At 41.6% G+C, this 20,465-nt stretch overlaps 1 protein-coding gene and 2 long non-coding RNA genes across 3 annotated transcripts; all 3 read left to right on the forward strand.

Moving 5' to 3' along the window:
- The first annotated feature begins 2,527 nt into the window (after nucleotides 1-2,527).
- Nucleotides 2,528-2,797, forward strand: LOC123404143. Its single transcript, XR_006611666.1, has 2 exons — nucleotides 2,528-2,614; nucleotides 2,750-2,797. It is a non-coding gene; the product is annotated as an uncharacterized LOC123404143 (long non-coding RNA).
- Nucleotides 2,798-3,457: 660 nt separating this feature from the next.
- On the forward strand, nucleotides 3,458-5,296 carry LOC123405326 (la protein 1-like). The gene is made up of 4 exons (XM_045099058.1): nucleotides 3,458-3,628; nucleotides 4,329-4,477; nucleotides 4,778-4,870; nucleotides 4,963-5,296. The coding sequence occupies exons 1-4, from the start codon at nucleotides 3,458-3,460 to the stop codon at nucleotides 5,294-5,296; spliced, it is 747 nt and encodes a 248-aa protein (XP_044954993.1).
- A 527-nt stretch (nucleotides 5,297-5,823) lies between these two features.
- Nucleotides 5,824-6,229, forward strand: LOC123403390. The gene is made up of 2 exons (XR_006611464.1): nucleotides 5,824-6,077; nucleotides 6,145-6,229. It is a non-coding gene; the product is annotated as an uncharacterized LOC123403390 (long non-coding RNA).
- Nucleotides 6,230-20,465: the final 14,236 nt, after the last annotated feature.

Raw genomic sequence — 20,465 nt, forward strand, 5'->3', positions numbered from 1 at the left:
CCCGGGAGATGGGCCTCCTCAGGTACCTCCCATTTGCTGCTCCTGCTGCTCTCGGTCTCGGCCGTGGTCGGCGGGGAGAGCGTCCGGCTGCTTCGCTGATGTAGTTTCCTTTCCGTGACCGGGTTCGCAGGCGCGCCCCCCCTGGCGCGTGGAGCTGCCGTCGCCCTCCGCCAGGAGCGACGACAACACGAAACTCCACGGCACGGCATGCACAGAGGTGGCCACACGACATCGCTCTCGACCAGATAGAAGCATGTGCCATCGTGGCTCGCCTCCGACTGCTTTAGCACGCGAAGAATCTGGAATGCGCCCGTGTCGAGCCACCTCGCCATATCCATCGAATTTGGTTGCTTGCTTTTTTTGCAACACGCCAAGAAAGGGAGTGCCGGTAGTTGGAACAGTCCAAGAAACTCTGAATTTGATTGGAGTAGTTGATTGGCTGAAAAGATTTTGTTAGTTTTGCATGAGAAATAAAAAAATTGCAATTGTTTGGCAGCAGTACTTGTATATCTACACACTTCATTCTGTGAATTTGGTTGCCGTAGTTGATTCACGGAAAAGATCCAGTTACTTTTCTGAATGTGCTTGCATAGTTAATTCTCTGAATTTGGTTGCAGTAGTTGAATTAGTACTGAAACCTTTTCTGCTGCTGTTTTAGTTTAGCAAGTGCTCTTTTTTTAGTGTAGCAAGTGCTTAATGGAGTATAATGTTCAGGACTTAAACCTTTTGTACTGCTGCAGGAGTAATTCAAATTAACTGAAATCTTTTTAGTTAATTTAAATTAACCGAGACCATATTTTGTTAATTAAGTTAACTGAAACCTTTTTTTCTGAAACGGCTCTCACAGAAAACATAAAATTGTGTGTGGTCACATGGACATGGCTGGCTGGTTCACTCTTCTCCAGGAGTACTCTTGTTTGTAAATTTTGTTCAAATCCTGTTGAAGTTTAGACAATTCACATTATAAATAGAAAAATTCTGTTCAAATCATGGAGTTGCTGCTGATCTGCTAGAGTTACTGCTGCTGCTGAAGCCTCAAGTGATATGCTCTGCTAGAGTTGGTGATTTGGAGCGGAGGAGCATGACATTACTTCTTCCACGGAGCTCCTGAGTTGGGAGTTACTGATCAGCTTCCATGGAGCTGTTGAATCTACTCCCGTTAAGCTGCTGAATCTACTCCCTGTTGATCTCCTCTCATATTTTTCAGATTTTTCTGAAACTTTAAAATATGATTTCCATGAAGTTTTCATTGAATATTGGTTTCCGTATGATATTCTCCCTGACTGGAGATGTAGTTGCTCCAACCATGTCTATTCCTTGTTGGCACAACAGAAAGTTGTGGGCAGAGGAGTAGGGCGACGGAGGTGGGGGCAGAGGAGCACGGCTGCATACGTGGGCGGCGGAGGAGGTGAGGGCTGGGCGGAGGTGGGGGCGAAGGCGGTGAGGGCTGGGCGGAGGAGCAGGGCGACAAAGGTGGGGGCGGAGAAGCACGGCTATAGAGGTGCCGGCGAAGGAGGTGAGGGTTGGGCGGAGGTGGCGGCGGGGTAGTGAGGGTTGGGCGGAGGTGGAAGATGTTCGAGGGTACCAATGTAATTTCCTTACTATTTCACCTGATCGAAAAAACTCCCTAGCTACCTATATTTCGGAACGAAGAGAGTGGAATACTTCCTCAGCTCACCCATCGGAATATGGGTGGAAGGAACCTTGGCGGTTGTTCCAACGTCTACTCTCTACAAGAAGTGGCGGAGCGAGAAAGTGAATATAGAGGGGGGCAAAACATGTCATATAATGTTAGAGGGGGCCAAATCACCTAAATCTAGCTAAATTTTTTTCACAAATTAAGGAGAGCTTACACATGTTCCATCTCTTATATCTTAGGAGCATATAGAAACATATGCCTACTGAGTTACCGATATTATATATGTCACATATATAGTTTTTAGAATCTTTTGAAAATTTAAAGGATGCCAATTGGGACTGGGTCACCTGGTGCACCACAAGCTCCGTTGGACCAGATATTCTCCCCAGCCTTCAGGCAGAGATACTGAATCCTAAACCATGGGGGGCTGGCAATAGAACTACATAGAGGGAAACGAGGAGGATCTTCTGTTATTTGTTTTAGGCTTACAATAATCAAATGATTTGGGAGGCCTTGTTTGCTAGCCAAAATAGAGTAAAGAATGATTGCATTTGAGTACCGAATATTTATTAGATTCTGTGAACAATTGTCTAAAACAGATTCATTTCTCGAAATTACGATACGAAATTTGGAAATACAATCATTTTTTGAATTTCAGGAACTGTTTCTAATACAAGATTATTCTTTGAAAACCACGGTTTTTATGCAAACATTATTTGAAACTATGAAAATATTTAAAATGAGAATACTTCAAAAAAATGGACAATGTATTACTTGAACCCAATTCTCGTCACTTCTTGTGACCTCACCGTCTGCAAACTTTTTACTTAGCTCATTAATGACAATGCATGTAACCTTTCTACTTTGCTTATCAACTGATATAGATTGCAGGAAATAAATGCCGCTCTGGGTGAACAACTATCTGCTGAGGATGAGGAGGCTGTCATGGCTGAATTCGACAACTTGGAAGCTGAGGTTTTTGCCTAAAAGCTTCAAACAGTTGTCCGCTTTTTGTTTTAAGAAAAATACCAACATAATAAACTTCGAGTTCCGAGTTTAAATAAATATTTGTTTTTGTGCTAAATTTTTATTGTCCCCCGTTTTTTTCAGCTTGCACTTGAGTCTCTGCCGGATGCTCCCGTTACTGAAGTACAACCTGAAAAGAAACCTAAAGCAGCGGCTGACACTGAAGCTCTAGCTGAAGACATTGATGATGTTATTGAGCTTCCTGATGTACCTACTAAAGCGCTAGAGAGGCCTGAAGCTACAGAAAAAACAAAAGGTTTTTGATCTCATGTTGCTTCATTTTTAGAGTTTAGCCTGTTCCAATTGCAGGTAATAATTTTTATGGTATATTGATGATGTGTTTTGAATTGACAGTCTTGGAAGAGCCACTATCTGCATAGCTGGTGGAGCTGAGCTGAACATTTGATTGTAGGAGCTGTAAAATATCTGCAAGTCCTGCAGTTTGCAGGAGCTGTAAAATATCTGCCATTTGATTGTATTACTTAATTCTGTCATTTCATAAGTTTCATTGTGTACAGACCCTGAAATGTTGTTCTCAGTTATCAATTAACGCGGTGATGGTCTGCCTATTCTACATTTAGTAGTCTCAGCATCAATTATGCTGTCAAATGTTTGTTGTTTCTTAATTGTCCTTTGTAGAGTAATTTGCTCTTGGAGCATGCTACAAGCAGATCCCCGTTGTCTCCTCTCCACAGCTACAATTAAATTCTGTTAACTGGGATTCTATTTCATTGGTTGGATGTTTACGACGACTTGGCTGCTTTCCAATAAGGTATCTAACAGTTACATTTCATGCTCTCACGGTACATCATTTCTGATTTGACACACGCTCTTCCAGATTTCTGCCGCTATACATACCAGTTTGGTGCAGACATTTTTGTAGTTGCTGGGTTCACTATTGCTCCTTCTGGCCAAGTCTGTGTTGTAGATGCTGGTGGTGGTGGTTATCTTGTTGTTAAAATGGTCTGTGGATATTGATGCTGAAAAACGGTTGCATTGCTGGAGGCATCATCTCATGTGGTCGTTGGCACCCACTTGTATGATGTGGTAGATATCTAGCGCTGAGGTAAGGAAGGCCATTGATATATGATGGTCTGTATGCTATGATGCGGCAATTAATTCCCAAGGAGGTAAGGAAGATAATTAATATACTATGGATGATAGATTACATATACCATGTTTCACACATATTTTGCACGTGGATAAAAAAATTGCACTCGATATTCTTGGCTGAAGTGCGGTGATGTGGTTCATAACACTATATTCGTGGACAGTTAATTATTTTCCTTTTATATCTATGAAATGAACTTCCTTGTAGCGGCAAACTGAAAAGAATGATGTTATGCCAGAGTTATATAAGAATGCTCAACTACTGTATTAGGCATAACTGATTATTTTCTGAGTGGATGTGGCATTGACAGGTTTCCAGCATGTTCTTCCGTGTGATTTTATGATTTGAAGTCTTGTTTGAATAGTCCTATTTGTATTTCATGGATTGTATATGTATATGATGTTAAAAGCAGATGTAACCTCATTTATTTTTATATTAATATCAAATGTTGTTCACAAACTTGCAAGTTGATGCAGCATCACTATAAATACATGAATCGTGTAACATAAATGCTGATGGTGCAATGTTGTTTCTGAACTGTGTGCATCACAGGTTAACAGCGTAAGGCCACCAAAACATGTTTGTGACAAGAGGCACTTCTGCGGTACAGCTTTGATTGAATTTTCGGAAGAAGATGAAGCGAACAATATTATGAATAACAAACTTAGTTTTGCAGGAGCGGATCTGGAAATAAAAACAAAGTAAGCTAACTACTGACTCAAGCTCTTTTTTCTCATGCTTGCTATTTACCAGTGACAGATTTTATGTTTTCACTCTTTTGGCTTATTCTCAATATATTTGTCTCCATGCTCTTTTTTTATCAATTGATGTAGGTTAGATAATTAGATGCAATATTTTGTACTTTTTGTCACGATGATTGATAGCTATGTCATCTTCTCTTACATTTTAGAATCATGAATGCAGTGCCTATAGTTTCACATTGCTCACTTTATTTATAACTATGTATCAGTAACATGTAATCCAATGTTGCCATAATACAGGAAGGAATTTGATGCTGAAATGGAGGCTAAGAAAGAAGCTTATGAGAAATCGCACCCTAATACACACCCTAATAAGAATGGTCATGATGAAGGGTAAACTTTCTGTACTAAGAATATGTAGCATACTATTTTTAGTTTCTATAGTTTTACTTGACCATGTGAATCATCAATATTTGGTTATATAGATACCCAAAAGGTTTGATTTTGGCTTTCAAGCTGAAGAAAATTCTAGCTGATGGTGACACAGAACAAAATGGTGGGGACAAAGTTGATAATACCGTCAGTGCCAACAAGGAAGGGGCTTCCGAATCTGCGGAGGAATCGGGGAAAGCTTCTGAAGAGAAGGCCCATAAGAACACTGATGCCAAGGAAGAGAAGTCAGATGATGCTGAGGAGTTGATAGGGCCAGATGCACAATCTGTTAAAAAGGATGATAAAAGCCCTTCAGAAAATGACAAGGAACCAGTTTCAAGGGAGGACTTCAAAGAATATTTTGCCAAATTTGGCACGTGCGGATAATTTGATTTCTGGCGGTCCTTCTTTTTCTTTGCAGTTTGTTGTCATACCATGACTAGCAATCTTTGTTTACATACTGTAACTAGGTGAATATGACCTGTAAGAGACCCTTTTTTGCTGTGAGGTTATTGCAGATTTAACTCTTAAGCTTGCTAAAATGATAAGCATAGAAATCAGAAAACTTAAAATGTCACAGTATTTAATTCACGTGTATCTCCACCTTAGTTTTGTAGTAAAGAAAAAATTACTCCCAAGCTTTTGCTGGAACAAGCATGGACATCAGAAATGTCACTCATGGCGTTCAACTCACATGCACCTAAACCTTTGGATTATCTTAGCAATTCAATGCATAACATGTCTGGAACAGGCAAATTTTATTTACAGTTCCATCTATGGTTTATGACAGATTGCAGAACTACTACCAAACATGCAGCTTGCGGTCAACTTTATAAAGAACCAAGTATTGTGTGCATTGTCTGTTAGGTTGTCAGTAAGAGGCTCTTATTTATCTTATAAATGCGACTCTCGAGTTTACTTCACCAGCGTCAAGCTGATGTTTAGCAATCATGGACCAAGTTTATCTTTCGTCAATTGCACAATTTACGTGCTAATAATACTCATTTTCGTACAGTTTGTGATCGGATCGGATTCGAGGTGTATTTATAGTGATCACATAAATGGAAAGCTACATGAAGATACATGAGACAAGAGGTTAACACTCTTCTATGTGTTACCCTCTATTATTAGATTGTATTGTTGACACTGATTTTGTGACCCAAATATGGTGAGTACAATTTTACCTTATATACGTTTGTTGATACAACAATGCTCTTTACCAAATTCCAATTTAGGCGAGCGTAGCTTAGCTTGGGGCCTTCCTTGTGCAGTTATTGCCATCTTCATGCCCCATAAGTTGCTTCTACCATGCATGGAAGATAAAGACGCCACCGACAGCCCCATAAGTTGCTTCTATCATGCATGGAAGACAAAGACGCCACCGACAGTAGCGACGCGCATAGTGAGGTCATTGCATGGCAGGATTTTGCTTTGAGTTGCTTTGAGGCATCCAATGTCGGTGTTTTCCGACTTCTTTGCCCTTTTTTTTAGTGACAATCTGAACATATGTAGTTGATTTACATTATTTGATTGCCCTGTAATATTTTCTGTCATGGTTACTACGAGCTTGAATATAGAATAAGCAACATATCTATTTAATATATGCAATAAAAATTTGTGCATTAGTTTGTACCTGCATTTGCACAGGTGCATGTGATTATTCAGGTTAGATTGTCCATGTGTTCGGTTTGCCACCAAAGTTAGATGCCTCTCCTCATATTCAGATTATGATTTTAAGTCTTGTTTGAATGGTCCTATTTGTATTTCACGGATTGTATATGTATATGATGTTAAAAGCAGATGTGACCTCATTTATTTTTGTATTAATATAAAATGTCTCTTGGCAAACACCTAGCATTTGGTTTCTTGAATGCATTTATTGGTTTTAAAGGAATGTTAAGATTCTTATGTTCAATTATAATTTATCTCCGAAAGATCATTCTAGAATAGTTTTATATAGGTTCCCATTAATGCAAATTTATTATAAATTATACTAGGACAGGGATTTTAAATTTCGGATCCTTTGAGCATACTCACATTTATATTTGATGATGAACACGTGCGTTGCACGTGCATTGTTACTAGTCTTCACAAAAGTGAATATCATGGCCATCAACATTGTCGGACAGGATATCTTTGATAATAGAATGCTAGGTTCAACTCTAATTTGCTCAAGGGTGTAGGTGTTCTAATGAAGCCCCTACGCATCACAGTTGAAACTTTAGAATGATCCTTTATCCTAATAGGGAAAGGTGGTTTCTCAATGTAAGCACTCGGAACAACATGATCATTATAAGCGATGCTTTCTCTTCAACTCGATTGGGTTTAACTACATTGACTTCTAAGGGAGGATGATATTTAAACCACTTCTCTTTAGGGAGATCAATACGAGGCACAAATGATACACACAATGAAGCTACTATCTGAGAGTCAAGTCCATATTTAGCGCTAAAATCACAAAAAGTATTTGTTTGAGCAAAGGATTGAACGCAATCAAACTTGAAATTCATACCTAACTCCTTACCTTCATCAAACTACCAATCTTCAGAGCTGCATTTAATTCTTTCCAATAAATTCCATCTGAAGTCAATATCTCTCTTCATAAAAGAACCGGTACAAGAAGTGTCAAGCATGGTGCGATCATCATGAGAAAGCCGAGCATAGAAGTTCTGAATGATAATTTCTCTCGAGAGCTCATGGTTGGGCCATGAATATAACATTGATTTAAGACTCCCCCAAGCTTGAGCGATGCTTTCTTTGTCACGAGGCCAAGAATTATAAATATAATTCCGATCATGATGTACTAGATGCATAGGATAAAACTTTTGATTAAATTCCAATTTCAACCGGTTGTAGTTCCATGATCCAGTATCATCACATAGACTATACCATGTCAATGCTTTATCCCTCAAAGATAAGGGAAAGACCTTCTTGTTAACCTCATCCTCGGGCAAACCTGCAAGCTTAAATAAACCTCAAACTTCATCTACATAGATTAGATGCAAGTCGGGATGTGATGTTCCATCTGCTATAAAAGGATTAGCCAGCAGTTTCTCAAGCATACCCGAAGGAAATTCATAGAAAATATTTTGAGTAGGTGTAGTAGGTTGAGGAGGAACTCCTTGTGCTTCCTTTCGAGGTGAAGATATCCGAAACAAGCTCCTCAAAGGATTAGTTTCCCTAGTGACAAGTGACAATAAATTTTAGCACACTATATAAATGTTTCCTTACCAAATTCCACTTACCAAAGGCGCTTCACTCCCTGGAAACGGCGCCAGAAAATAGTCTTGATGACCCACAAGTGTAGGGGATCTATTGTAGTCCTTTCAATAAGTAAGAGTGTCGAACCCAACGAGGAGCAGAAGGATCTGACAAGTGGTTTTCAGCAAGGTAATCTGTGCAAGTACTGAAATCATCGGTAACAAGTAGTTGTGTGACAAGATGATTCTTAGCATGCAACATCCCAAAATTATAAATTTTGGAATGTTAATATAATTATTAGATTGATTGTTTGTCTGTTTGCCTGAGTGATTGAAACTTGTGTGAAATTTGAAACTTTTCGAAACTTTTGAACGAGAGGGAATAAAATGACTTTCCCCTTCTCCGGTGCATTCAAATTCAAACAAAAGCAACGAGAGAAGATGACACGACTTCTTCAACTATAAAGAATTTGAACGGAGATATTTGCATTTGAATTCTTTGCATTTTCATTCGTTTTCTTCGTGCAACAAAATGCCGGGAAATGCATTATGTTAAACAGAAAAGAGCGGAGGAACATGACCCTCAAATACCCGGGCATTTTGAATGTTATTTGCAACCTCAACCTTAGAGGATCATTTGAAAATTATTTGCAAAAAGAAATAATACTTTTAGGGATTTTGGAAAAAATATTTTTTTCTAAAGTTTTTATTTTGACTTAAAAAAACGTTATTCGGAAAGAGATTTATTTTCTGATTTTTTTTGGCTTATATAAATATATTGATTTATTTTATTTTCTTTGGCCTTTATATTTTTCTGTTTGGAAAGGTTTAAAAAAAAAGAAACCTGCCAGGCCGAGCCAAAGGGGCTCAGCCCAGCCGCCCCCTCGAGCTCCCTTGCCCACGTACTGGAGCCATGCACCGAGGCATGCATCACATGCACAGCAGCCCGACCGAGCCCTCTCCCCCACGTCCCAATCCTCTCTCTCTCCCCCACGTTTTCTCTCCTCTCTCCCCCCCACGTGATCTCCTCTCCTCTCTTTCTTTTCCCAGGCACCGAACCGAGCCAGGGAACCAGCGGGTTCCTTCCTCCCCGTGCTCTCTTCTCCTTCCTTGTCTCTCCCTCCTCCTTCCTCTTTCCTTCTCTCTGCCCAAGACCGAAGCTTCCTCCCTCCCTTTCCTCTCTCTGCCTCGCCTCTCTTTCCTTCTCTACAGAGACCGACCCCTCTCCCTCGCGATTCCCTTCCCCAGCGCCCTCCCTCTCCTTCCTTAGCCGAGCCCCTCCTAGCCTATATAAAGGCCGCCCCAGCGCCCCCCTTGCCACCCCCTGCACCCGAGCCCAACCTCGCCGCCCTAGCCCTGCACCACTCCACCGCCACCCCGTCGCTGCATCCCAGCAACACCCGAGCCACTGCACCACTCCACCGCCACCCCGTCGCTGCACCACTCCACCGCCACTCCCTGCTGCACCCCTCCACGAGCAGCAGCACCGCCACCTCGCCGGTGCAAACCGCTGCACCTTTCGTCTACGCCTCCAGGAACAACACCAGCACCCCGAGCCCTCTCTCCCCGAGCCGCCCGACGCCTCCCCGCGGAGGAGAACGACACTGCTGCCGCCTCCCCGACGCCATTGCCGCCCCGGAGCTCCTCCTCCCTCGCCGGCGACGCCATCTCCTCCAGCTCGGCCATTGCCAGCAACGGCCAGCAGGTAGTTTCTCTCTCTCTCTCTCTCTGTTTTTCTTTGGATCTTTTCTTAGCCCTTAGATCGCCATGCAATGGTCCAGATTAGATCATCTATACCTCTTCGGTTTATCCCCGAAAACCAGTGGGTTTATTTTCACTTAGGAATTAACCAGCACCTTTGTTAGAGCTCGGCCATTTGCCCGAAGCGTAGAAACAAACACCCGTCCGCAGCTTGCCACGTGTTAGTACTAGTAGCAGCAGTTTTTTCTGTTTTGAGTGCAAAAACAGCAACTTTCAATCTTGTTTTGGCCACAACTTTTGATACCGAAGTCCAATGACATTGATTCTTTTTCCAGTAACTCACAAAGTTCCTATAGTTTGTAAAAATATATAATTTGTCTATGTTTGAAATTCTTAAATATAAGTTAGATCAGATTTAGTTTAAACCTTGTTCTGCCTATTCCAGGAGTTTAAAAATAGCTTTTGATTTGATTCCTTTTGGTACTGATCCCTAGTGATCTTAAGCATCAGTGGTAAAAAGTTCAGATTTGTTTGAGTATTTTAACTCATTATTTCATGTGAAACAGTTTCTGTTTCACCGCTTTTCGGTTTTCGGCTAATTCATTTTATACTTTTGTTTTTAAAATATTTTCTTTATTATTTCAGAAACATTATTATTGTTAGGGTTATGTTAGTTCAACAGTAGTTTTGCAACAAGTTTGTATTTTATTTTTATTTGTTTTCATGAAATCAATTCTAGCTCCATAGTAACGTGCAATTGTTTTCACCGTCGTTTCAAACCCCGCTTGGGAATACTTTCAAAAGGTTTTGTGAAAAACACTTTATTTTATCTTAGTTAGATTTATATATTAGTTCTTTGTTAATATTTTCTGTTAGACAAAACTATTTAGTGTTTGTCATAGTAGAAGACTCTTTAGTTCTATTTGAAGTTTCTTTCGGTTCTTATTCGCACTCGCACTTTTGTTTTGATTGTTAGAATGATTGCTAGTATGAGTGCTTATGTGAATGCTAGTTTTGCTATATAGATTTCATCGGAGAGTGACGAGTAGTCTATCAAGTTTTTCTCGAGAAATTCTTCTTCGTCAACATCACAGGCAAGTCATCTTTGATCATGTTATTTTTACCAATGTTTTCAATGCATAGTAGATCACCTTCTTTGCCCAATTTGCATGCTGCCTAGGTACTTGGAAACTTTAGTCATAGGTCTAGTATCATGTGGTAGGAACACCAACACCCCGATACTTGGCCCCGGGACGACAATGTTATATATGCTATGCTCTAGTAGACGGGTTATCGGTTGAGTGTATTCCACGAGTGATGCGAGGTTGATATAAGAATCAAGACCGGACTAAGACAAGATTTTTCAAGACCTTGGACGCAATGCAACACTGGGTGAAGGACGGTTGACCGGCTCCCTAAAAACCCAGTGGATGCCCGGGATGCTGGAGAGGCCATGTCATCCTGCGGAAAGCTTCACCCAGGCTCAAAGAGACGGACGGATATTTTCAAGACCCAAGGCTTACCTGCACAGCCACAAGTAATTATGGGCTCTGGCTTGGTTGGACAACGCGGCGACTCTGGACAGGCGGTGCTAGCAGATGTAGACGAACGGTAGGAATGGATGGGCACCGACGGGGATTCAGAGGGACCCGTTGAAAGACCATGTTTTGATCATCCGGTCTTCAAACACCCTGAAGTGCGAGGACAAACCCGGAGGCGATCAAATCTTGTGGGGAACGTGTGCAAAACTCTGCAGAGTACTCAAACCTAATCGATTAGCCGTGTCCACGGTCATGGACGACTTGAGCCAAAGGAACTGAAGTTATCTGGATTTCTCAACACCATTAAATATATTTGATGTGGGAATTATTGACAACTCGGGTACGAGAACTGGTTGGCGGAACCATCTCGTTAACAACCAACAAAGTAGTAACATTTTGCTTTTAGCCCACTCTTGTTGTAGGATAAAACTGGCTTTATGCAAAACTTAGCTCCACCGACCAAATATGCATGTAGAGATAGTTGATTATGACTTTACCCCTCTCTTATGTGACTTGCCAGCATATTCAATATGCTGACCTACACGGCTGCAACGTCTTATGTTGCAGATATTATTCTTCGACGAGTAAGAGTACGATTCAGGGTTACGGTCTACACTCAACTTGCCGTTGGTGTTTATTGGGACTCCACTCCCTTGACCGCTTCCGCTGAGATATTTAAGGTATATATCAGTTTTACGCATTTTACATGTGATTGCACTTTGATATATACATTGATGTACTGTGTGTGCTAGCATACTGATCCAGGGATGGCACAGATACATAGAGGCTTGACTCGTCTTGAGTCGGGTCGCTACATAGCAAGTAGCAAGTAACAAAAGTAAACACGATGCAGCAAAGTGTCCCAATCCCTTTTGTAGCAAGGGACAAGCCTGGACAAACTCTTATAGGTGGTAAAGCGCCCCCGAGGACACATGGGAATTTCTGTCAAGCTAGTTTTCATCAAGTTCATATGATTCGCGTTCGGTACTTTGATAGTTTGATATGTGGGTGGACCGGTGCTTGGTTACTGCCCTTACTTGGACAAGGATCCCACTTATGATTAATCCCTCCCGCAAGCATCCGCAACTACGAAAGAATAATTAAGACAAAGTATAACCATAGCATTAAACTAGTGAATCCAAATCAGCCCCTTACGAATCAACACATAAACTAGGGTTTAAGCTTTTGTTACTCTAGCAACCCATCATCTACTTACTACTTCCCAATTCCTTCCTCTAGGCCCAAATAATGGTGAAGTGTTATGTATTCGACATTCACATAACACCATTAGAGGAGAGACAACAAAGAACAAATCAAAATATTGAACGAATACCAAATTCACATGACTACTTATAACATGACTTATCCCATGTCCTCAGGAACAAAAGTAACTACTCACAAAGCATAATCATATTCATGACCAGAGAGGTAATGAGTAGCATCAAGGATCTGAACATATAATCTTCCACCAAGTAACCCAGCTAGCATCAACTACAAAGAGTAATTAACACTACTAGCAACCTTACAAGTACCAATCGGAGTCGCGAGGCGGAGATTGGTTACAAGAGATGAACTAGGGTTTGGAGATGAGATGGTGCTGATGAAGATGTTGATGGTGATGAGTCCCCTTCGATGAGAGGAGTGTTGGTGATGATGATGGTGACGATTTCCCCCTTCGGGAGGGAAGTTTCCCCGACAGGACGACCCTGCCGGAGTTCTAGATTGGTTCTGCTCAAGTTCCGCCTTGTGGCGGCGGCGATTCCTCCCGAAAGCCTCCTGCTGATTTTTTTTATGGAACGAGACCCTCCTTATAGCAAAAGAGGGGAGTCAGAGGGCCAACAAGGAGCCCATAAGGCCCCTAGGCGCGGCCAGGGGGTATGCCGCGCCTAGCAGGCTTGTGGCCTCCTGGTGGCTCCCCTATGGTACTTCTTCTACCTAGTATTTTTTATAAATTCCAAAATAATTCCTAATTGATTTTCACGGCTTTTGGAGTTGCGCAGAATAGGTATCTCAAACCTGCTCCTTTTTCAGGCCAGAATTCCTGCTGCTGGCATTCTCCCTCTTCATGTAAACCTTTGTAGAATAAGAGAGAAAAGGCATAAGTATTGTACCGTGAAGTGTAATAACAGCCCATAAAGCGATAACTATCAACATGAAAGCATGATGCAAAATGGACGTATCAACACCCTCGTTTGGCCTATATTTACCCCTCGAACGGAAAACCCTACAGATATATTCAGGATCGCAAATTTCTCCATCGTTCCGCCGCCACAACGCTTCCGAGATCGGGAGCGCCAGAAGACCTCTTCCCGGCACCCTGCCAGAGAGAGTATTGACCTCCGGGAGCTTCTCCACCATCATGGACGCTTACCAAACGTGTCGTGAGTAGTCTTCCTTGGACCATGAGTCCATGACCAGTAGCTATGTGATGTCTTCTCTCCAATCTTGTGCTTCAATGCTTAGCCCTTGTGAGCTACCCTACATGATAAAGGCATCTACGTAATTTACCTCCTGTTGCTATGCTGAGTTTGTTGGGATCCAATGTATTATGAGATTATGTTCAGATTGTGATGAGTTATGTATTTGGTTCTCCTTTTATATTCTGTTGTTGAGTAATTCATGCATGTTCTCCATTGCTTCTTATTGCTTTGGCCGAGTACTAGATTGTAACTCCAATAGGGAGCATTATGCATAATTGTGGGTTCATGCCCCCTGATGTCTAGCTTGAGTGACAAAAACATGAGACTAGGGGATGTGCTGTTGCCACCAGGGAGAAAACAACGGTGCTTTTGACCATGGTTGCAAGGATTGTTTACCTTACGCAAAGTTCGTAAATGCAATTGTCCGTTGCTTTGAGTTGACACTTTGGGTGGGGCTCGCAACTTAATACCAGCGAGATGTTCTGGAGAGATATCTCAAGGTGGATTATTAGAGAGTAGATGTTGATGGATAAACGGTCTACTTGTGTTGGCGTACTGCCCATCACTTTTTAGCCTCTAACTTTCTAGTAGCATGATTAGCTTTGCGGTGCGTTTGGAATTTCGTCAATTGCCCAGCTGTAATTTGTTTACCCAACATAGTTGTTTATCGTCTTTTGGGAGAGAGACGTCACTAGTGAACATCATGGGACTCTGGTCCATATTACCACCATTGTTTACACCTCCACCATTTACTATTTTTATTTACTTTTCTATTATAATCACTATCACTATTCCCGCTTGTGTTTGATCCTTTGCAAATCACAAGGCCGGAGAGATTGACAACCTCTATGAACTCGTTGGGAGCAAAGTTATTTGTTGTGTGTGTAGGTCCACGTCTTCTGGTAGCGCCAGAGCAGCGGACACCTACTTGTTCATCCTCAGAGTCCTCCTGGTTCGATAAACCTTACAGTCCCTGTGTAAGGGAAATCTGCTGCTGACTACATCTCTACCTTCCACTTGGGGTATCAAATGAGGGGCGAGAAATATAACCATCAACTCGTCATCAACCGGTAAGTGGATAAGGTCTGGGGACAGGTGGCGTGCGGCATAGCAACGGTTGGAACTCCCAGGCTGTGAAAGTCCTCATGTCTCTCATATTCGTCATTTGTAGGTAATTCACACTAGCGAAAACCTAACTCCTTTTTTAGAGCAATTTCCCCAGAGATGAAAGATCTTCGTCACTGTTATCTAAGAAATTGAATAAACTGTAAAATTTCCAAAGGCTTCACTCGAAGGATTGGGTATGTGTAGGCTTTGAGATGAACATCACTTGGAAACTTTTCCTTAGTTTTACCTCGATCCTCTTTAACAGTACGATGTTCCTATGACTAAAAAGAAAGGAAATGAAACTATCAAAACAAAAGTATTCATGCTTCAAAGTCCTCACATCAATATCTTCAAGGACACACCAATTTCCTCACTTTAAAAATCTTCAGGAAAGTATCAAAGTCTTGAGCCGAAGACATTCATTTTTAGGGGTCGATATTCTTCAAATAACTCAAACTGCTCTCCAGCTTATAGAGCCGGTGTACACTCACAAACACATTAGTCTCTTAACCTATAAGTCTTCAATACACCAAAATATCTAAGGGCACTAAATGCACTTACGATCTCCTCCTTTTTGGTGAATGATACCAAATAGGTTAAGTTTGCAACGTGGATAAATATATGAAGTGTAAGTACAGAGTGTGAGAAATTTGATTGCAGGATATAGAGAAACTCCCCCTGAAGATGTGAATTTTTGAAGAATTTGCTGGACTTCAAATGCACATTGTAGGTTTATACCATGGAGATATCCCCCTATATCTTGTAATTCATGGACAAATTTAACATATATCATGAGAAAATTGAAATGCATGATGGAAAGTGGTCTCTGATGGATTTCAGCATGCGTGCATTAATCAACATGAGGAATAAGCGTGCGAAAAAATGGTTCAAAAGTGTCAGACCACCACCGGGCATAAGTTTACAACTCATACAACCAAACACTTCATAAGAACGGGAGTTGCAACTTAACAAAAATAGATCCCATAAGGAAGACCCGCTTGAAGACTAACTCAAATTTCTCCCCCTTTGTCATGAAGTGATGAAAAGGGACAAAACTAAGGACTAACACCCGCGAAGAATTTCAACTTGTTGGTGGTGGAGGACTGCAAGTGTTGTCGGGGTCGTTTGTCATTGAAGGACCGGCAGCAGTGCCGTCAAGATCCTCAGCTTCATCCATCGAGTGTGATGAAGAAAATGAACTAGTCACCAGCATAGGGACTAGAACCTTCTTGAATTTCTTCTTGGGTGTCCATGACCAATCGAAGTCCCACTGAAAGTCCATCTACTTAAGTTCTTCAGGAGTCTTGAGGTGAGACAGAATGGCCCATGTGCGATCGAAGATTTCATGAAGATAATATATTCTTTCACAAAACATTATGCGTCACAAACACATCACACACAATAGCACCAAACTAACACTTCATGCACTTGTGATTGCGATCGACCTTTTGACGAAGACATAGCAAAAGTTCACGGTCAGTCATCACGTGCGAGGCAGTCTCACGAGAAATTTGAGCTGAGGCTTTTGGTGCAAAGTCTTTTGATGTGGTTCATCAATTGTTGAGTAGGGTGCTACTTTGCGAAATTGTCCAGCAAGGGGACGAGATCCTTCATCAATACAGTTTTCCCTTTGCCTTTAATCTCCTCGAAAGATTTCTTGAGGACTTCGAGTGGGGACAGATATCTGAAGTAATTCTGGAAATCAAATTTGTAAGAGATTTAGGATCTTTCCATCATCAATTTCATGATCCATGGCGCATAAGGCTTCAGTTCTAAAGGTGACATAGTAATACTGGCCAAAGTCCTCATGAAGAAATTGTGAAGATTTACGGGAATCCCATGAATGATGTTAAATAGAAAAAATTTCACGATTCCCACCACATATTCTTCTTCAGAGTTGTGACCCTTGACAGGGTTGCGGGTTTTGGTCAAGATGAGGTAAACTGTCCTTGGCACATACAACAGGTCCTTGACGAGGAATGTGGTCCTTGGTGGCTTGCGAGGTGCCAAAGGCTTCATCAGCACTTGCATCAGGTGATTGAGCAGCTCAGGTTGATCATAGATGCATCTGGTTCTTTGTGAGGGGATTCCAAGTGAGACCACATGAAGCAATTCCGTTGCAGTAGCGGTGTAGTGTTTGTCTTCGGTCATCCAGTCAAGAACCCAAGTGTTTAAGTCTTGTGATTCACCGGAAAGATGCAAAGTGGCATAGAATCAAAGAATTAGATCTTCATTCCAATCACATATATCCGTGCAAAACAACAATAGGCCAGCATTATGAAGAATACCGAGGACTAGCATGAAGCAATGAATGAATTCCATGTTTGCATGAGGAATTTGACGATATTGAAAAAGCTTGTTCTTCAAAAGAGCACATCACTCTAGAAGTTCATTTGGGTGGCAGTCCAGAACCTCTTGCACGTTATCCTTGGAGAGTCATATGGATTTGCACCAATGAATAAATGTTGTTCATAAAAAAAATTCTCCTTGAGGAATTTGGGTCTATTTATACCTTTGAATGGCTGACGAGTCTTGGGTTGAAGATTTGGCTTATATCTTCCCACAAATCCTCGGTGCTCTTCTTCAGTCTCACGAGCTTGAGCCAGAACCACTTCTGACTGTGAATTTTGAACATCAAGATCATCAAAAGTAACCTCACCTTGAGGAGCAGTTTCTGTAGCCATAGTTTCTTTAGTGTGAGGAATATGCTTTGCAGATTCATCAATGACACGTGCATCAATATCCTCAGTGGCGGTTTGATCAATAGTTTCTTCAACTGATGTAGCTATTTCTTGATACGTGCATTTTGCATCATGTTTTCTAACTGTTATCTATAGAGATTTTATGCATTTTTCCACTTGGTGGAGTAATTCTAAAGCCTTTTATCTCATAATATGCAAGGTTTACATCAAGTGGGAGAATGCCGACAGATGGAATTCTGGACCTAAAAAAGCTACATCACAGAGACCTATTCTACACATCTCCAATTGGGCTGAAAATTTAGAGAGATATATTTCATAATAAATAATAAAATACTAGAACTAAGAAGTGTCGGAGGGGGCCACAAGGCAGCCACTAGATACCCGGGCGTGCGAGTCACCCCTAGCACCGCCTGATATCTAGTGGGCCACCTGGCTCACCTCTGGTGCCCATCTTCTTGTATAAATTCTCCTTCGACCTAACAAGTTAAGGAGTGGACTTTCGGGATGAAGCGTCGCCGCCTCGAGGTGGACCCTGGGGAGGAGCACTTTTGCCCTCCTGCGAAGCGATTCCGCCGGAGGAACTTCCCTCACGAAGGGGGTATTCAAGGCCAGCATCATCACCAATAACCCTCTAATCTTTGGGAGGCCAATCTTCATCAACACCTTCTCCTCTCAAAACCCTAGTTCATCACTTGTACTCAATCTTGTAACGGAACCTCTGATTGGTACCTAGGGTGTGTCTAGTAGTGTTAATTACATCTTGTGGTTGATGCTTTATTCCTTATATGGTGGAAGATCATATGTTCAGATTCATCATGCTATATAATACCTCTCTGATCATGAACATGTTTATCACTTGTGAGTAGTTACTTTTGTTCTAGAGGCCACGGGAGAAGTCATCTTGGAAGTAGTCATGTGAAGTTGATATTCGTTCGATATTTTGATGATATGAATGTTGTGTTTCCTTTGGTGTTATTATGTGAACGTCGACTACATAGCACTTCGCCAAATTTTGGTCCTAAGGGAATGCATTGTGGAGTAGTAATTAGAGGGTGGGTTGAGAGAGTGACAGAAATTTAAACCTTAGTCTGTGCACTACTTTGTAAGGGGCTGATTTGGAACACTAAGTTTAATGCTATGGTTAGAATTCATTCTTAATAGTTTTCTCGTAGTTGTGCATGCTTGCGAGAGGGTTAATCTTGAGTGTGAGGTTTGTTCAAGTAAGAACAGCACCCAAGCACCGGTCCACCCACATATCAAATTATCAAAATACTGAATGCGAATTAACCCAACATGACGAATGTGACTAGATGAAATCCCCATGTGCCCTCAAGAACACTTTGCCTATTATAAGAAATTGTTCTAGACAGTCCTTTGACACAAAAGGATTGGGATATTGTCGAGAAATCAACTTATAAGTCATGATCACCGAATACACTTGTATAGTGATCCGAGGGATCAATGCTCACTAAACACACGGAAGCTGAATAACAAGATCTTACATCCATAAATATCATCCGATACAAATAGAGACCATTAAGGTAAATTCTTACATAGATAGGGTCTCGAAGGCCAACACACGTAATATAACTAGCACTAGAAATCTTGATCGAAACCGTGAACCCGAGTCATCTGCCTTAAGGCTCCACGCATTCTGACTATGAACCATCCTAGTTCATGTGTTAATCTTCAATGAATTCATCTCCATATTCCTGCTCTTCCATGCCTAGCGAACTAAATAACTAGTGGCAAGCCAATGGGTACTTTCAATGTACTTGCAAGCAACCCATGATATGGAACAAGGCAATAATAATGCATGATATAACATTAAGTAGGTAAGTTTTTGGAAACCTAATTTTTGAGTGCAATGATATGATTAGTCTTGCAAAATCATGCATCAACTTGACGTAGATATCCATATGAACAAGATATAAATTATCATCATAAGCCGTGGTTGAACGTCCCATGTTTAATTCCCATATCAAGTCGTCTGACTTAGCTCAAGTATCATCTTCCTCATATCATCACCTTTTCCACATACTCACCCACACACTCACTTGGTTTATGCGAAAACATCTCGACATAGCCCAAGAGCAGTCATGCAACTGTCCTTTACCATGGACATGGCTATTTGGATAGTTTTACACTCTGTAGACGTTGCACACTGCACCCACAAGACTCGGGAGCTACCATGTCATCCCCGACTCGCGGTATATTACATACCCGAGGTAAGTACCTGAACAATGCCTTTCCCTGACGATGCTAAACAAAGAGTCCACTCTATTGGTACCCCACCCTCATGATGTACATCATACGAGCCTCGCTCTAGATCGTATCATCCATGAGGGGACCAACGGTGTGCCCGGTGCCTGTGTAAACAGCTCACGGTCGCCCTACCTAGCATAACCCCATCACGAGAGTGACCACGCAACTCTCGCCACTAGTAATGCGGGATCTCTACTAGCATTGACCAAGGTAATCAATAAAGCCCCGTTACATAAGGGGTATCGCGGTCGCACATGTAAGCTTAAAGTAACTGTCGCAAATTACACCAATCCGTTTTCGAAAACATACACACAAAACTTTACTCGGAAACCCACTTTTTTCCCAAGTGGTCACCCATCTCATCACCATCTCCCTTGGTCATTAGTGTCACCCGACGGGTTGTTGAAAAGCCTTCAAAATCGTTTCTTCCTTTGTCACCATGCATAGTCCCGTCCCATTTTGTGTGGCATCTACTAGCATCCTAACTAGTTCCCGTCCACACAACCCTCACAGGTGGTAAGGTCATGATCATGTGCAAGTATCAACGAGGGGTTTCTAGAAGACAAGCCACCAAGGTGGTCACTGACTCATCATGAATCAAATGCAACAGAATGTAGTGC

The sequence above is a fragment of the Hordeum vulgare genome, chromosome 6H (genome assembly GCF_904849725.1).
Source record: "Hordeum vulgare subsp. vulgare chromosome 6H, MorexV3_pseudomolecules_assembly, whole genome shotgun sequence".
Classification (NCBI taxonomy): Eukaryota; Viridiplantae; Streptophyta; class Magnoliopsida; order Poales; family Poaceae; genus Hordeum; species Hordeum vulgare.

What these genes read in the sequence shown, in the direction of transcription:
- LOC123405326 (XM_045099058.1), top strand. Translation starts at nt 3,458, where the DNA reads ATGCTCTCACGGTACATCATTTCTGATTTGACACACGCTCTTCCAGAT. An exon ending in GTTATCTTGTTGTTAAAATG is followed by an intron (nt 3,629 to 4,328) that starts GTCTGTGGATAT and finishes TGTGCATCACAG; the next exon opens with GTTAACAGCGTAAGGCCACC. An exon ending in AAGAATGGTCATGATGAAGG is followed by an intron (nt 4,871 to 4,962) that starts GTAAACTTTCTG and finishes TTGGTTATATAG; the next exon opens with ATACCCAAAAGGTTTGATTT.